General features: G+C 50.3%; 1 protein-coding gene across 15 annotated transcripts in view; it reads right to left on the bottom strand.

The window, feature by feature from the left end:
* ADAMTS17 (ADAM metallopeptidase with thrombospondin type 1 motif 17) overlaps positions 1 to 15,145 on the bottom strand; it is a 354,337-nt gene extending 339,192 nt beyond the window's left edge. For 8 of the 15 annotated variants that reach the window (XM_082385137.1, XM_082385145.1, XM_082385149.1 and 5 more), the window contains exons 1-3: positions 14,699 to 15,120; positions 13,862 to 14,232; positions 1,977 to 2,130 (exon numbers count right to left, since the gene is read on the bottom strand). In XM_082385137.1, the coding sequence (XP_082241263.1) occupies positions 1,977 to 2,130; positions 13,862 to 14,232; positions 14,699 to 14,777 (604 nt within the window). In that variant the 5' untranslated portion in view covers positions 14,778 to 15,120. Of the gene's footprint in view, positions 1 to 1,976; positions 2,131 to 10,744; positions 13,734 to 13,861; positions 14,233 to 14,698 lie in introns of those variants that run through there. The other 7 variants (XM_082385142.1, XM_082385143.1, XM_082385141.1 and 4 more) reach the window with 6 other exon arrangements.
* Positions 15,146 to 15,893: the final 748 nt, after the last annotated feature.

The raw sequence follows: 15,893 nt of genomic DNA, 5'->3' as shown, positions 1-15,893 counted from the left end.
ATTTATCATTTTGTCAGCAATCCTTGCTATCACACCCCTAAAGAGGATGGCAGCTGGTAATTAGACAAATATTCCATGATATCATCCACAGGCGCCCGGGGTTTCTGGTCACTGACTAGCAGCTGACGAGCACTGGCTGGAGCAAAGGGAAAGTAAGAATAAAACATATTTGTCCTTGGGTTTCACTGTGTGGCCCTGCTTGGTGGTTCTCACCTGAGAAAACCCACTTCCGATGGCCCACAGGTGCTATTAATCACGTCTGAAACTTAGCGCAGCAGTTCTCAGCACCAGCTGAACGTTAGAACCACCTGGAGAGGTTTCAAATCGCTAGATGCCCAGGCTGCACCCCAGACCAATAAAAGCGGCTCTCTGGGGGCAGGAGCTGGGTGTGACTAGTTGTTAAAGTTCCCCAGCTGATGCCAATGGACAGCCAGGGCTGAGAACCTCTGCCTTAGAGTCATCCCCCTGCCTCTGAAACAATATGGTCAGATCAGCTGCAGAAAATGCACAAAGATTTAGAATGACCACTAGTCATTTACTTTGAGAGGAGAGAGAGAAAACAATCCACCGATTGACCCAGATAGGGTCAGCTGGCTAACGTTTAAAATAACACACCAACATCAAGCCCAAATACACAACCAATCATCGGACTTACCAAAACCCCTGCTTCCTATTAAGGGGTAACTTTTAGTTACAAGTAATTTTTTGCTGAGACCTCTCTTTCCTGTTTTTGTAAGGGTGCAGGAAGGAACACAGCAAAACCCTAATGTATGGTGGCATTCTTTCTCCTGGAGTTGCAGAGATGACCCTGATCCAGCAAAATCACCTCTAATACCTCCCTGCTGAATGCAGACTAGGCTAAGGAGGGTGACTATGTGGATAGGGTCAGGACTGCATGCACCAGCGGAGCTAAGCTGCAGGGCTCGCTTATACATAACAAAGCTGTTCTAAAAGACAGTCATATAATCGATTTACTTCCAAGGTCATTGGAATACTAAACTGAGACACTATACTTTTATTCAAAGTCTTTAAACTACAAAAGAACAACTCCCAAAGTTCAGCCATGGGTTCCATGCTCTCCAGGGAGGATGTGACACCTGTGAGCAGCAGGATATCATCTTCATCAAGGGACACTCACAGGCAGACTGCTAGTGACACAGCACGGTGAAATGTCCTTAAACACTTAACAGATAAACCAGAGGTTGCCCAAACAGAGGCACAGAATACAAGAACCCTGGGTTCTCAGCCCAAGCTGCTTATTAGAACCACCTTCAAAAACACACCCAAGTCACACCACGGACCAATTAGATCAGGATTTGGGGGGACTGGCTAGTGCATGGCATTTTTTAAAGCAGTGGCTCTCACACTTAAGCATGATCAGATTTACCTGGACCCACCGCCATGGTTTCTGATTCAGGAGGTGGGGGGGTGGGGAAAAGAACATGCAGTTCTAACAGAGTCCCAGGTGATGCTGATGTTGCTGGGGCCACACTCTTAAGAACCACTGCTTCATAGGTCCCCCAGGTGACTCTAATTAGTGCAGACAAGACCGAGGACCACTGTATAAGGAGAGCAAGCTCTGGCCAGGGTGCCAAGGGAAGGAATTCTCATCCTAGCTCTGCCACCAACCTCGGGCTTGATAACAATAAACCATTGAGGTTTTTCAGGCCTCAACTTGCTCCAGATCCATAAAATTGAGACACTACACAAAAGAGATCCTGGGTTCTTTCTAGAAACGCCTTTTTCAAAGGGCTGCTACACATGAAACGCTGATGTTAATACACATAGAAATGAAAAGAAAGTGGCCTTATGGGCAATAAAAAAAGCTTTCAAAATACAGGGAAAGGTAAGTTCTTGCTCACAAGATTTCAGCACACTTGGAGACACAGCAATGGGGATGGTCTAGGGATGTGCAATGGCACCAAAAGCCAAAAGGGCCTGTGTTGTGAGTCATTCACACTATTTTGCAGACTCACCTGTTAGGACCTTGCAGAGTTGCCCAGATATCTGGGTCTCAGCAGAGGGGCTGGGTGTCAAGGACCATCTGCGCCTGATCAGATGCTCTTGTCCCTGGGAATTGTTGAGAGGCTGGATTAGCACCTGTTCCTGCCCAAGCTGGATGAGGCCAACCTGCCCAGAAAGAGGAAAACAGTTGTCAGTCATCCTCATTCACACTTGCCCACGACCCCAGAGCCAGAGGGTGGAAAGGCCACCTAGCTTGGCCTGCTTCCCATGCCTGGGCTTTTTCTTTGCAGGTTGCACCAATTTATGGAGTCCAAGAATGAGCTCTTGCATGACTTGAAACATCTCACCCAGCAGTTGTGTTGAGGGTCAGGTGACAGAAGGCGGGGGGAGGGGGGACAGGGCGCAACAGCACCCATTTTCTGGGTTCACTTTCAAAGATATCTTACTTTAGTGTTAATTTTTTTTTTTAATATTTTTTTCAGGCAAGGCTTTATTGGGGCCCCTGCTGCAGCAGGGGGGAGGGAGAACAGATTCCTTTGTTTGCCTGCTCCTATACACTTATTTCTAATTAAAGCCCATTTAAAAAACCATTTTTTAAATCATCCCCTAAAAGTCCACCTAAGGAGGTACCTCCAAAAGTGCTGGGAATGAACGACGATTATATCCTTAACGGGAAAAAAATATATCTTATTCCTGGGGAATATTTAGAATTAAATAGAGAGGATGGAGTCAGACCTGTAGTGTTGATAGTTTTGTGATAGTGGATTTGTAGATTTTTTTCAGTGTTTAAGAGAACTTGGCAGAGTATCTAATGGATTCAATTTGTGATTCTAATTTAAAGCACAGCAATGATTTAGACCTGTAATTTAAAGATCTTATTAGGCTTATAAACAGTATCAGAATGTATAAGAGAACTTAAGACTTCCCATGTTTATAAAACTAGTTAACTCATTATTTATTAGAATCATTTAAGTACTTGCAAAGGGTTTATTTTTTAATCAGACAACAAAAGAACTTGAAAATGAAATTGAATATGGTAAATTTCTACACACAGTATTAAAGGTTTAAACGTTGTTAATCACCAATTTGTAAATAGGATTAAATGTTATCCAAAGGCCCCTTAAAAGGAATTTCAAAAACTTGTTAGATTATAAATAGAACATGACTTGTAAATTGAACGAAAAACTTAAGGACTGGAATTCTTAATTTGTTTTAATAGAGTGAATATTAATTCTTAAAAATACATACACAATGCAGAGAACTTTTCCTTTCATTTGGAACCAATGCTAACAGCATTAAAACAATTTGCCCTCCTTCCCCAGGATACCTGCTGCTAACTTCTCTTCTGAGACATCAACAAAACAAGGTAAACTGCTCACAAAGATCCTGACTGGGCCAGGGCTGAGAATTATCTGTGTTTGCACACTGGGCCCTGCAGTCCACAGCCCCTGCTCTGCGTTCATGGTCGGGACCACCTTTGCTAGCACAGATTCAGGAGATTGGGCCAATCTGTCTTAGGCTGTCACGAACATCCTTTGTTCTCTCTCTCTCCAATACTATTTTCTAAAAGCCATGACACTGTTTTCTTTTCTTAAAAAAAAAAAAAGAAATTTATTTAGTTGGCTGTGCCGGGTCTTAGTTGTGGCATGTGAACTCTTAGTCGTGGCATGTGGGATCTAGTTCCCTGACCAGGGATCGAACACTAGGTACCCTGCATTGGGAATGAGGAGTCTTAGCCACTGGACCACCAGGGAAGCCCCAACACTACTTTCTAAAAGCAGTAGTTCTCAAACTCTAGTGTGCATCAAAATCACCTGGAGGTCATGAATACTCACCAAGAACATTCATTTCTAACAAGCCCCCAGGTGATACTGATGCTGCGTGCCCGAGGACCAGGCTTTGAGAAGCACTGCTCTCCACCACAGCTCAGCAATTCCTCAGGTCTCAGGTAGACAGCTCACTCAAACCAAATGATATAGACTCCTCTACCTTCTGAAAGGATGCATCAATACCAGTCCTCTGAAAATAAATCAGATCCACTAATAAGACCGCCTACAACATTTAGTCCCCAAAACAGGGGTTGAGACGGTACTTAACTGCTGTAAGCAGATTTCAAGGTTTCTATTTCATTAGAACTTCTGCCAAGAACAACTCAGAGATTTTACTGCCCAAATAAAACTGTCTTAAAGTGGCACTGCATGACCTGCCGGGAAGCACGGCTTTCTCCCCTCTCCTTTGAAGTTAAAACTTGAGTTTGTTCACTATGATAGTTTGGGGAGATGGAAGAAGCGGAGGCAGAGAGTGGCTGTGGGAGGCTGTGCAGATCCACCAGAGCTGTGTGTATAGAAAGCCTCAGTGGAACCCTCCTGCACTGTTGGTGGGAATGTAAGTTGATACAGCCACTATGGGGAACAGTATGGAGGGTCCTTAAAAAACTAAAAATAGAAATACCATATGACCCAGCAATCCCACTACTGGGCATATACCCTGAGAAAACCATAATTCAAAAAGAGTCATGTACCATAATGTTCACTGCAGCTCTATTTACAATAGCCAGGACATGGAAGCAGCCTAAGTGTCCAACAACAGATGAATGGATAAAGAAGATGTGGCACATATATACAATGGAATATTACTCAGCCATAAAAAGAAACGAAACTGAGTGATTTGTAGTGAGGTGGATGGACCTAGAGTCTGTCATACATAGTGAAGTAAGTCAGAAAGAGAAAAACAAATACCATATACTAACACATATATATGCAATCTTAAAAAAAAACGGTTCTGATGAACATAGGGGCAGGACAGGAATAAAGACACAGACGTAGGGGCTTCCCTGGTGGCGCAGTGGTTAAGAATCCGCCTGCCAATGCAGGGGACATGGGTTCGAGCCCTGGTCCGGGAAGATCCCACATGCCGCGAAGCAACTAAGCCCATGCACCACAACTACTGAGCCTGTGCTCTAGAGCCCATGAGCCACAACTACTGAGCCCATGTGCCACAACTACTGAAGCCCATGCACCTAGAACCCATGCTCCACAACGAGAAGCCCCTGCAATAAGAAGCCAGCGCATCACAACAAAGAGTAGCCCCCGCTTGCCGCAACTAGAGAAAGCCCGCGCACAGCAACGAAAACCCAACACAGCCAAAAATAAATACATAAATAAATTAATTTAAAAAAAGACACAGATGTAGAGAATGGACTTGCGGACAAAGGGAGGGGGAAGGGTAAGCTGGGACGAAGTGAAAGAGTAACACTGACATATATATACTACCAAATGTAAAATAGATAGCAGTGGGAAGCAGCTGCATGGCACAGGGAGATCAGCTCGGTGCTTTGTGTCCACCTGGAGGGGTGGGATAGGGAGGGTGGGATAGGGAGTGTGGGATAGGGAGGGTGGGAGGGAGATGCAAGAAGGGAGGGGATATGGGGATATATGTATACATATAGCTGATTAACTTTGTTATAAAGCAGAAACTAACAAACCACTGTAAAGCAATTATACCCCAATAAAGATGTTAAAATAAATAAATAAATAAAATCTAATTAGTAAATTAAAAAAAAAAAGAAAGCCTCGGTGCAGAAGTCCTTGATGACCGTCAGTGGAAACGTCTGTGGTTGAAATAAAGTTGGCAGATACAGCACAGTGCATGGGATGGGCCCCAAGCTGTAGGAGGGCCGTGCTCCCTGGGGGACACGCTCAACCCTGACAGGGGCCAGAGTCTTCCTGAAATGCTCAGGCTCTGGGAGGTTAAAGGCCCCCTCGAGTCTAGCACTTTCAAAGCCAGTTATCATTCACTCAGCCTAGCATACAAGTCGCAGGGTAAAGGCCAGTTAGCCAGTAGTTCTAATGTGACACAATATAGGGAGAATCTCACCTTGGTGAGAAAGCCTACAGGTACATACATGCACACACACAAGCATGGTCCAGCCCCTTGGGGGAGGTTTTGCTTTAGAAGGTCTTTTTTGGAGGAACCCACATGCTGGTTTCCATCCATTCAGGAAAGAGAATGGCAATGCTGGTGAGAGACAGACACATGGACTAATGGCCTATACTCTACCTGGCAGCCACTTGCCCTCTTGGGAACTGACTTTCAAGCTGGCCTGTGGCCAAGACTAGCACCTGGGGGGAGGGGGCAGGGCACAGCCCTCCCCCTCAGGAGCCACCACAAGGAAGGAACTTGCCCCTGCCCCCTCCAAGTGCTGTCACTAGGCACCCTGAAGCCTCGCTAATACTCACCGGGTCATCACAGTGATAAAACGTTCTGTTGAAAAGTGCCGCTTGTCACCACCTCCCCCTCCCCCCGTGCCACACACACACACACACACACACACACACACACACACACACACACACACACAATCTCAGCCCAGGATAAAAATTTTTCAGCCCTCTTGATCTTTCCCTGACCTTCCTTCTCCCTTCCCTCTCCCCGGTAAAAAAAAAAAAATCCCCCTTCCCTGGCACTCTATGTCCCAGCCCACTACCCCCTGTGTTATGGGGCATCTGTCACAACCTAAAAAGTAGTTTGTTCCTTTGAGGCAGGATCGGAATTATGCCTTCTTATTTTTCCAACGTCTGCCACATAACAGTTACTCAAGAAAATGTGAGTGAACTGGACTGTAATGGAATGGATTCGAATGGAATGGAATGAACTGGACTGGACCAGCTTGGAATAGAAGGCACTAGCATGGCCTTCCCGCAGTCCCCCTTGCTCAGAGGTCCTCGTCCCTGGCTGCACACTGCAGTCACTTGGCAAGCTTTGAAAACTCAGGCCCAGGCCCCACTCCAGGCCATGTGAATTAGAATCCCTTGCGGTGAAACTCAGGCACTGCTATTTTTTTAAAGCTCACCAGGAGATTTCCACGTGCAGCCAGGGTCAAGAACCACTTCCCTAGCTTTTAACTGGGTGCCAGAGATGCTTGATCCCAGCACGTGTAAGTACCCTGGATGCAGACTACCTGCACCAACCTGGGCCTTCCTCTGACTGTGGAGCTCTGCCCTGGCTTCTAGTACATTGCTGCCCTGTAGCCCCAAGAGCTAAGCAGGGTTGCTTGGGTTTGCATTATTCCTCTGGTCACCATCTATGCTGAGAAGTGAGACACAGGGAAATGCTCTTCCAAGGCCTCCCTGTTCCACAGATGGCAGCGAGGAAAAGCCTCAGGTTGCATTAGATGCAAGAGAGCTGCAAACTCCATCTGAAGAGAACTGTGGGGAACTAGATGCCTACGGCAGACAGGACTGGAAGCCCTGAGGCCACTTGGTTTTAAAGCAGACAACAATCCTCAATGAAATGGTGCTCTTAGAAGAGAAATCTTAAATCTTCTAAAATTTGGTATCCTACTAAAGAAGTTTGGGTCAAATAAAGTGTATCAGGTATAACCTGATATTATGACAGTTCTGAGTGGTTCCCTTTCAATTCTCTTTGTTCTGGAAGCTGGCTTTGAAGGGTTTCTGTGCTGCTTTAAGAGAGCGTTATAAACAGGGTATTGTTAATCCCACCTCACCCCCTGAAGCAGGACTAGCTCTCCTGCAGCTGGAAAAATGTGTGAAGGTCAGAAAGATTTGTACCACTTCCTAACATGAGCACAACTTCTCAGCATAATGCGGCAAATGCTTTTAAGATAAAGAAACCCTGTTGTATCCATGCTCTGGAACCATCTGATGCTCTGTCCTCCGTTTGAGGGGACCTGCCTCGTGACTGCTGACCTCACCATCCTACAAAGGCCACTCTGGGATTTCAGTGCCCAGGGAGCCCTCCAAGCCTCTCCTCTTCAGGAGACTGCGGCTCCTGGGTTCACTGGACCAGGTCTTAGGTAGCCTTCTCCCCGTGGACAGGTGACCGTAGGTGGTTGGAGAGGCAGAGCAAGTCTGCTCTCAGGAAGGAAAAACGATCCTGTGATTGCAGGCCCTCCTGCACCTGCCTCTGACTTTCTGGGGGGCCTCAGCAGAGTTTGGGGGGCTCGAACCTGTCCCAGGGAAGGAGCATCCTCAACCTGGCACAGGTGTGAGGGGCTTCCCAACCTCCAGGGGGAGTCCCCCTGCCCCTCCCAGAGTGCCATCGAGCCCCCTTTTCAAAATCCTGCTGCTGCCTCTGCAAATGTCAAAGGCCTGAACACAGATTCTTGGTCTTCGTTCCAAAGCCAGACTCCCCCTTCCCATCACTAGATAGAGTTAGTCACAGACTGTCAGCTCCTCCTTCAGACCCCCTCTCATGTAGTCTTCCTTCCTTTCCATTTCCACCATCCAAGGCTTGAGGCCCATCACCTCACCCCTCCAAATGTTCTCCTGCTTCAGTCCTCCCCACACTTCTCCGACCAGGGGCTCCTCCCCAGTCAGTAGCTAGAAATGCCCCCCCCCCATTGCCTCTAGGCCAGTGATCCTCAAAATGGTCCCTGACCAACAGCAGCAGCAGCAACTGGGAACCTGTCAGAAATTCAAGTTCTCAGGCCCACCCCCAGACGGACTGGATCAGAAACCCAGGAGGTGGGGCCCAGCAATCAGTGTAGCAAATCCCACAGGGAACACTAATGCCAGCTCAAGGTTGAGAACTACTGGTCTAGGATAAATTCTAAATGCCTTAAGTTGGCACCCAGGGCCCCGCCTCATCTAATCCAGACACCTGTCCATTCAGTTTATCACCCATCTCTAGCCCACAGTTGGCTCGTGGGCCCCTTACCTCGGGAAGGACCTGGCCGGGAGGCTTTGCCATCACTCCTCCCACCTAGAACCTGAGGCCCACTCCCTTCAGCTCTACCTGAAGGACCTGCCCCACCCCATCAGACCCCAGAACCACCCCCTGCTATCCCCACCAGCCACCCTGCAGGCTCCAGCACACCTTCCTTCCCCTGCAAACCCGGACTGCCTTCCGAGACAGGGCCCACATCGTATTTCTCTTTGAGGCTCGTTGGGAGCCTACCAGCGGGTCCTACACATGGCAGCTGTGTGATAATGATCTGTTCATTTAGTCAACTATGTTGACTGATTGCTTGATTTATAACTGGAAAAGTCTGGGAATGGCCTGGGGGGGCAAGAGAAGAAATGTGTTTTCAATGCGTTAATGTGCCAGGCTCTCACTAAATGATTTCGGACTTCATCTTACTTCATTCTCTCAACAGCCACACAAAGCCAATGTTATTTACCCTTGTATGGCTGCAGACAGGGAGGTTCAAAGGAGGTAAGCAACTTGCTCAGGATCACAGCCCGGAACGGCTGTGCAGTCTCACTTGCTAAAGAACAGGAGTGTGACGGTGCATCTGTGTGCCCATGTGCAGAAGTGTGCACGGGGAAAGGTTAACCGCTGACTCCGAGTGGTTCCCTCAGACATACTGGCTGCAAAAACATCTCCTGTTGCACACATCCAACGTCAGGCAGCTGCAGCATCTCAGAGTTCAGGAAATAAGCTCCAAGAATGCAATCAGTCTAAGAAGACGTCTTCAGTTCATCGTCCCATCTTGTATTTCTTTTTCTTTTTTAAAATGTTGCCAACTAAATAAAAGTTCAGGTGGGAAAATCTAGTTACGTACCCTAGGTAAATAATGAGGTAGGGTTAAGTATCCTAGGTGACAGTCATGGGCAACCTGATGCCCATGAGCGATGGGTATAGAAAGTCACCGTGAGGCAGAGTGAACGTCCTTCCAGAGGAGGCGGTGGCAGGCCTTAGAATTCTCTGCTCCAAGTTCTCCCCTTTAATTCTTCCACACCCCAAATTTCTCAACTGTTGTTTCCCTTCCTACTTTCCTTAACATCCACTCAATTGTTTCTTTTTACAAAGCTTTAAAAAATATACTTTGCATTTTCCAAATATATTTATGCTGTGCATGATAAATTCTTCAGTAATATTAATTGATGAATGACTAAGGACTATGTGCCTTCCCCACACCTGTATCAATATAATGATGCAGGATAACGTGGTTTGGTCTATTTGCTCCCTTTCAAATGGTCTCCACATCACATACTTCTTGCCAAGACCAATTCCTACTCAGCTGTCAGTGATCAAGTGATGTTGCATTAAAAAGCTGGGCAATTTTGGGTCAAGGAAAAGTGAGTTGGGTAGCTCTAAAGGGAAAGGCAGCAACCTCCCAAACCAGCTCCTTCATCGTTGAAGTCAGGCTGCCCTCTTGAGAACGCGGTCCCCCAACTCTTCTAAGCCACCTGCTCACTGCCTGGCTGGACTCAGCACCCCCTGTTCTTACCTAGACTACACTTGTTCCCCTGTGGGAAAGGTGAGCATTCTTACAAAAGCTCCCAAACAGACTGGGAGGAAGAGCTATGGGAACTAAGGCTGTAGGGAGCAGCACAGGTGAAGGACTACCACAAGGGCCCCCTGCGCTGCAGTCAGGCACCAGACAGAGCCAGGGCAGCTGGGCCATCGGGACCCCAGTGAGCAGCCTGGGTGAGACAGACCACAAGCCAGCCTCCTGCGGAGCATGGCTGTGACTCCAGAGAAGGCACGCTGGGACTATCCCTGACCTTCTGTCCCTCCAGGGTGGCCTGGAAAATGGGCCACAGCCCAGAGCTCCTGGGTGTCCTCTCTGGTCCCAACATCTCACCCATAGTGCACCCCTGCAGGCCGCGGCCTCAGCCAAGAAGGGGTGGACAGACTCTGGGCGGTGGACTCCCCTGAGCTCAGTATTCATGAAGGAAGAGTGGCCACTGCTCAGCAGACCAGACCCCTCCTCTCTGTCCACCTCTCCTCACGTGTGGGGATGAAAACAGCCCCTCCAACCACTCATTTCAGACAAGCAGCATAGAGAGTCTTTTCAGAGACTGACACTCACTCTATCTCCGAAGTTCCACCTCCACTGCCTGCTCTGGTGAACTTTAACCTGAAGTTTCTTCGAATTCTGCTGGCCTTCCATGATCTGGTCCCATTCACACGAGGCAGCTGATCCAAACTCACATAAATCCTCTGGGAGGAAAAATACCTTCCTCATATGCCCAAAGTTCATCGCTTTGAAGTTATACGGTTACAGAAACTCTTCCAAAAACCTATGTTATGTCTGAGGACTCTCTGAAATGTAAATAAAATGAAGATGCATAAACATAAAACAGTTAATACCTGAGCTCATGGTCTCTGAAGATCCAAAAAGTGCAGCTTGCACAGCTTTTCAAGATAAGATACAGGGTAAATGCCATAGACCCGCCCCTCTGCCCCCTGTCAAAAGCGGGGCGTGGGGAGGGAGCAAAATGGAGCATGAGATTTACTTCCCCTGACCCATAAACACTTAAGTAATGATCTAATCATGCATCTCCTTTAAACAGGTACCAAATGTCTCTGGAGACAGACAGCACAGGGAACAGAGCCTGCATGCCCTGCCCCGCAGGCAACACTCCTCACTAAGCCATTCTGGAGATGGGAGATGCAGCAGGGTTTAATTCATACTCAACATCGGAATAAAGTTTTATTGAACACAGCCAGGTCCATCTGTTTCTTTACCTTCTATGGCTGCTTTTGCACTAAAAGGGCAGTGTTGAGTAGTTGTGACAGAGACCATATGGCCTGCAAAGCCTAAAATGTTTACTACTTGGTCCTTTACAGAAAAAGTTTGCCAACCCCTGCTCTACATGATTCTTTAGACACAAGGAGGCTTTGGAATGCTCCCAACTGTGGGCACCAAAACTCATCTACTGGGCATCACTCCTCCCCTACACCTCGTGGTTGAGCCAGTCCTCAAAAACACACAACACACGTGCCACATCTCTATGGTGCTTCCACCGTGGTCCAGAAGGACTAACACTACACTACCGCCCAGCTGAACTGTCTCAAGCACATTGGGGAACCAAAATCAAAGTAAGGTGGAGTGCGATGCAAACCTGGTTAGCCTATGTTCCTGTTGCTTTCTTTTCTAGAAAGGCAGGACCACCTTGCCACCAAGAGGTCCATTCCAAATCACCTGCTGTCTCTGGCCTCCTGGCCTTCTGCCCTTTCTCTATAGGGTATACTTAGGAAGAAATGTCCAATGTCCAGCTTACACAAATGGGATGATCAAGGCAGACTAAACAACAGAAGTGTCTGCTCAAGCAGAAATTTAAAATCTAAAGTCTTAGAGGTCCCTCCACAGCTGGCACACACTGAACTCAGCCTCTTGGCCTCGTTCCTTTATCTAAAGCACAGCGCCCTCACATGGTGCCAAAGGGAAGGACAGTCTTCCTGAAAACCTGGAGGACAGAAGGGAACTCTCCCTGCTCATATGCCATCTGTGAGAGGGCCCAGCACTCACTCCGAGGATTTTAAATCAATGTTATCCAGATTTCCATCCTCAGCTCCTTCACAGATAGCGCCTTGCTGGAAACTTTACACCAAGAAGTATAAACTCTGACCTCTACAGAAACTCACTAAACCGCAGCAAATGGGATTCAGATGTTTCCATGTTCAGTACAGTGATGTGACCTAGACTTTAAACACTTTGGCAAAAACAGGAAAAATGATGTGGGCCTTCCAGTCCCTCCCAGAACATGATACAGCCTTGACCCGAGTCCTTCGGTGACCTGAGCCTTTTTCACCCCTACTTAAGCCTCCTCACCCATAGCCCACATTCCCCACCCCTGTTCCACATTAGCTCCTACTAGGCCCCCTCCACGGTCCATTTTCCTTGTTTAACCAAAGAAGCCAATTTCTCCCAGCCCAGCAAAAGGAGATCACATTCTGATGAGGACTCAAAAAATCCTAAAAGGGGAACTGGTGAAGGCCAAGTCTTGGGAATTACTCCCCAAGTTCCCCTACACTGCTGGAAAGAGAGCAGAAGTCTCATATAAAGACTTGGACCCTCAGGGTTTCTGGCTTTGTTGCAGATTCGTGCCAACTTGTTGCACACTATGTGGATAAGGGCTAGAGAATTCTAGACGGTGGAGCAAGATAAGGTGGAGGTGGCGGAAGCAGTTTCTTGTGCCAGGGAAGGACAGACACAAAAGAATATCAGAAACCACTTCCCCAGAAGATAGAGGAACATTCTCTGAGCCCATCCCAGGCTCTGACGGGTGGGGGCAGCCCATCTGCCAGCCATCTGCGCTCTATGGGGGCACGATGGAGAAGCTGGGAAGTGTTTGTCTGGGCACCAGGGTAGCCAAGTGAGCCAGTGTGAGCGCAGGCAGGGTAGAGGCGCACAAGAACTTCCTCCGCCCCTCGGAGCACTGCCACGGGTGCCGCAAATGCAGCAGGGTGGGGTGGCGGAGGAATTACTGCCACATCGAGGGAGCTTCTGGGGATGACATTGCTCATCACCAATGTAAGCATTCCTCAGGCCTGGCTGAGGGTGAGTGCCAGACAAATGTCTGCTTGCAGTATAAGGTAAAAATATTAGAGACATCCTCCCTCTCCTGGTTCTCACGTTTCAACTAAGAAGAGTAGGTTAGTGGCCTGTCGGGGGACCCCTCCAAATATCCTTTTCCGGGTACATAAAGACTCAAAAGGACAGAAAGGAGGTCAATGCTCCATCCCCACATCCAAGAATAGGTGAGCCTATACACGTATAGATAGGTGTTCCCCATGACACGCACACATACACACCTGTGCAGATGCAAATAGCGTTCTCTCTACACCTGGGTCAAGCGCACCTCTCAGTCGAGGGGCTTGACGGATTTCATCTCTGCTGAACACGTGCTCCCTGGGCGGGCTGCGGCGTTATCTCGTTATGCAACCCCATATCGGCGCTGGCCTGGCGCACCTCTGAGGCTTAGGACGGCCAGTGGAAGGCATTGGATAATATAGGTCGCTTCCCCTTTCTTGCCCTCTGCTCATAGACCCTTTGGAATGTTGGGGGTGCTCTCTCCCGCCACCGGCAGAGCACGCCGGAGGCCCCACCCCAATCCTAGTCCTCCCCGGGGACCACCCCTCACCCCCACCCTCGGCGCCGCGACAGATCGCCAGGCGGACCCGGAGGGGGAGCGGGCAGTACCAGGCCGCCGGCGGCGCCGCAGGCGCTAAGCGAGACGAGGGAGCCGGGGTAGCCGAGCACGCTGCCAGAGTAGAAGCACAGCTCTGTGGGGCGTCCGCGGCGCCCCGCTGCGCCGGCCTCCTCCACCTCGAAGCCGCCGGACAGGAAGCGCAGGTCGCGGCGCAGCTGCAAGTACAGGTCGCGCCCAAAGGCCGGCAGGTGCAGGAGCAGGGCGCGCTCGCCGGGCCGGGCGCGCGGGACGGCTGGGGGCGCGCGGGGGCGCCGGCGCCTGCGGGGCCCTGGAGCGCCGGGCAGCGGCGGCAGGTGCACGTCTTCGGGGAGCACCCGCCGCGGGAGCACCACCTCCACGTCGGCCGCCGCGTCGCCGACAGCTGCGGGGAGAAAGGAGACGCGTCAGCGCGGCGGGGCCCGCCCTCCGGCCCGCCGGGCGCGGGGTCCAGCACTGGGCATCCAGCGCCAGCTCGGAGACAGCGCGGCCCCGAGCCGGCGCGCTCTTCCATTCCCTCGCCCCAGCACCTCCATGCCAGCCAGAGCCTCCACCCGTGCCCCGCGCCACCCCCGGAACGGTCTCCGGCGCGGCCGCCTGACCACCTCCGGGGACGCGGCCGCGGCATCGGCGTCCGGAGAACCGGCGGCGGCGCGGCCTCCCGGCAACCGCCCGGAGCCCAGTCCTCCGGCCCCGGCCCGCGCCCCCTGGACCCCGGAGCTGTCAGCGGTTCGCCGCCGGGGCCGGGCCGCGCGGGCAGGCGGAGGCCGCCAGGATGCCTCCGGAGGGCAGGAGGAAGGTGGCCGCGAGAGGCACAGGCGAAGAAGAGGCAGTGGGAGAGGGAGCGCTACCTGTGCCCGGGTCCAGTCCCCAAACCAGCAGCAGCAGCAAGGGCAGGACGAGAGGAGGCAGCAGGGCGCCGTCACACATGGTACTTGGGAGGAGCAGCCCCCCCCCCCCCGGACGGTCGCGGCGTAGTAGGAGCGCGCGAGGCGGCGGCGCCAGCCGGAGTGAGCCCTCCAGTCTTTGGAAAAAGTAATTAGCGCTGCGGACAAACCCAACGTGGTAAATCCCAAGCCCCGCCTTCTCCTCGGAAAACGGGAGATGATTGGACTCTCGCTTTCCCCTGCCCCGCCTCCCCCTTCTCTATTGGCTAGTGTGGGTCTAAACCAGGGTGCGTAGTTAGGTTGCAAGCACTTTCTTACACGTGGTTTCTGGGCAGTGGCGGGGACTGGACACCAGGTGGCGCAAGGGAGCCGTCTGGAACAGAGGACCCGGGAAGACACCTGGCTGGTCTTCAGAGTTTGTCCCCATTTTCGAAACCCTCTCTGATCCTGCTGCTCAGCTTCCCAAGAAGACAGGCCAGAAATCGTCCTAGCCAACCGAGTTCACCCGTAAAAGCACATTCTCTCTGCATCTAAAGTAAAACCAGTTTTGGCTGTTTGTGGGTGGGCACTTTCATGCACAATGTGCGCAACTTTGCGCCGGATGCTACCTCCAAAGCGCAGTGTTTAGGCAAACCCTTCACACCCCCTGTCGTCTTTATTCTCACGGAAGCCAGTGGAACAGGCGAGATCACACCCTCTTACAGACTGGGAAACTGAGGGAGAGAGAGCTTAAGGAGCTTACTAAGTTACCCAGTGAGTTTCTGTCAAAACAAGAGCTAGAATTTGTGGTCCTGACTTCCGGCCTGGTGCTGCTTACTACAAACAAGAGCCCTCCAAGGCAGGCAGGAAGGAACATTAGCCCGGTGTTACAGGTTAGGAAACGGGCACAAAGTGGCAAAGGCCGGACTCAAACCCAAGTCTTCTGGCAACAGAGTGAGTTCATTCTTTTCCCACCAGGATATAACTGAGGTCTGCAAGAAAGCTAATTCCCTTAGCTTCCTGAGGAACGTCTTGTAGAAAACAAAACAAAACAGAATGAACTGAAGTGTAACCGTTCTCAGGTCTCTCCCCTTCCTTCCCTGTCCTGCCTGTTTCTGTTTTCTCAACGCAGAGGGGCTACAGCACTCCTATTGGACTCTGCTGAGGGCCTCTCAGAATC

This window comes from Balaenoptera borealis (genome assembly GCF_965194805.1).
Source record: "Balaenoptera borealis genome assembly, chromosome: 3".
In the NCBI taxonomy this organism is placed as follows: Eukaryota; Metazoa; Chordata; class Mammalia; order Artiodactyla; family Balaenopteridae; genus Balaenoptera; species Balaenoptera borealis.
This window is presented reverse-complemented; position numbering and strand designations above follow the sequence as displayed.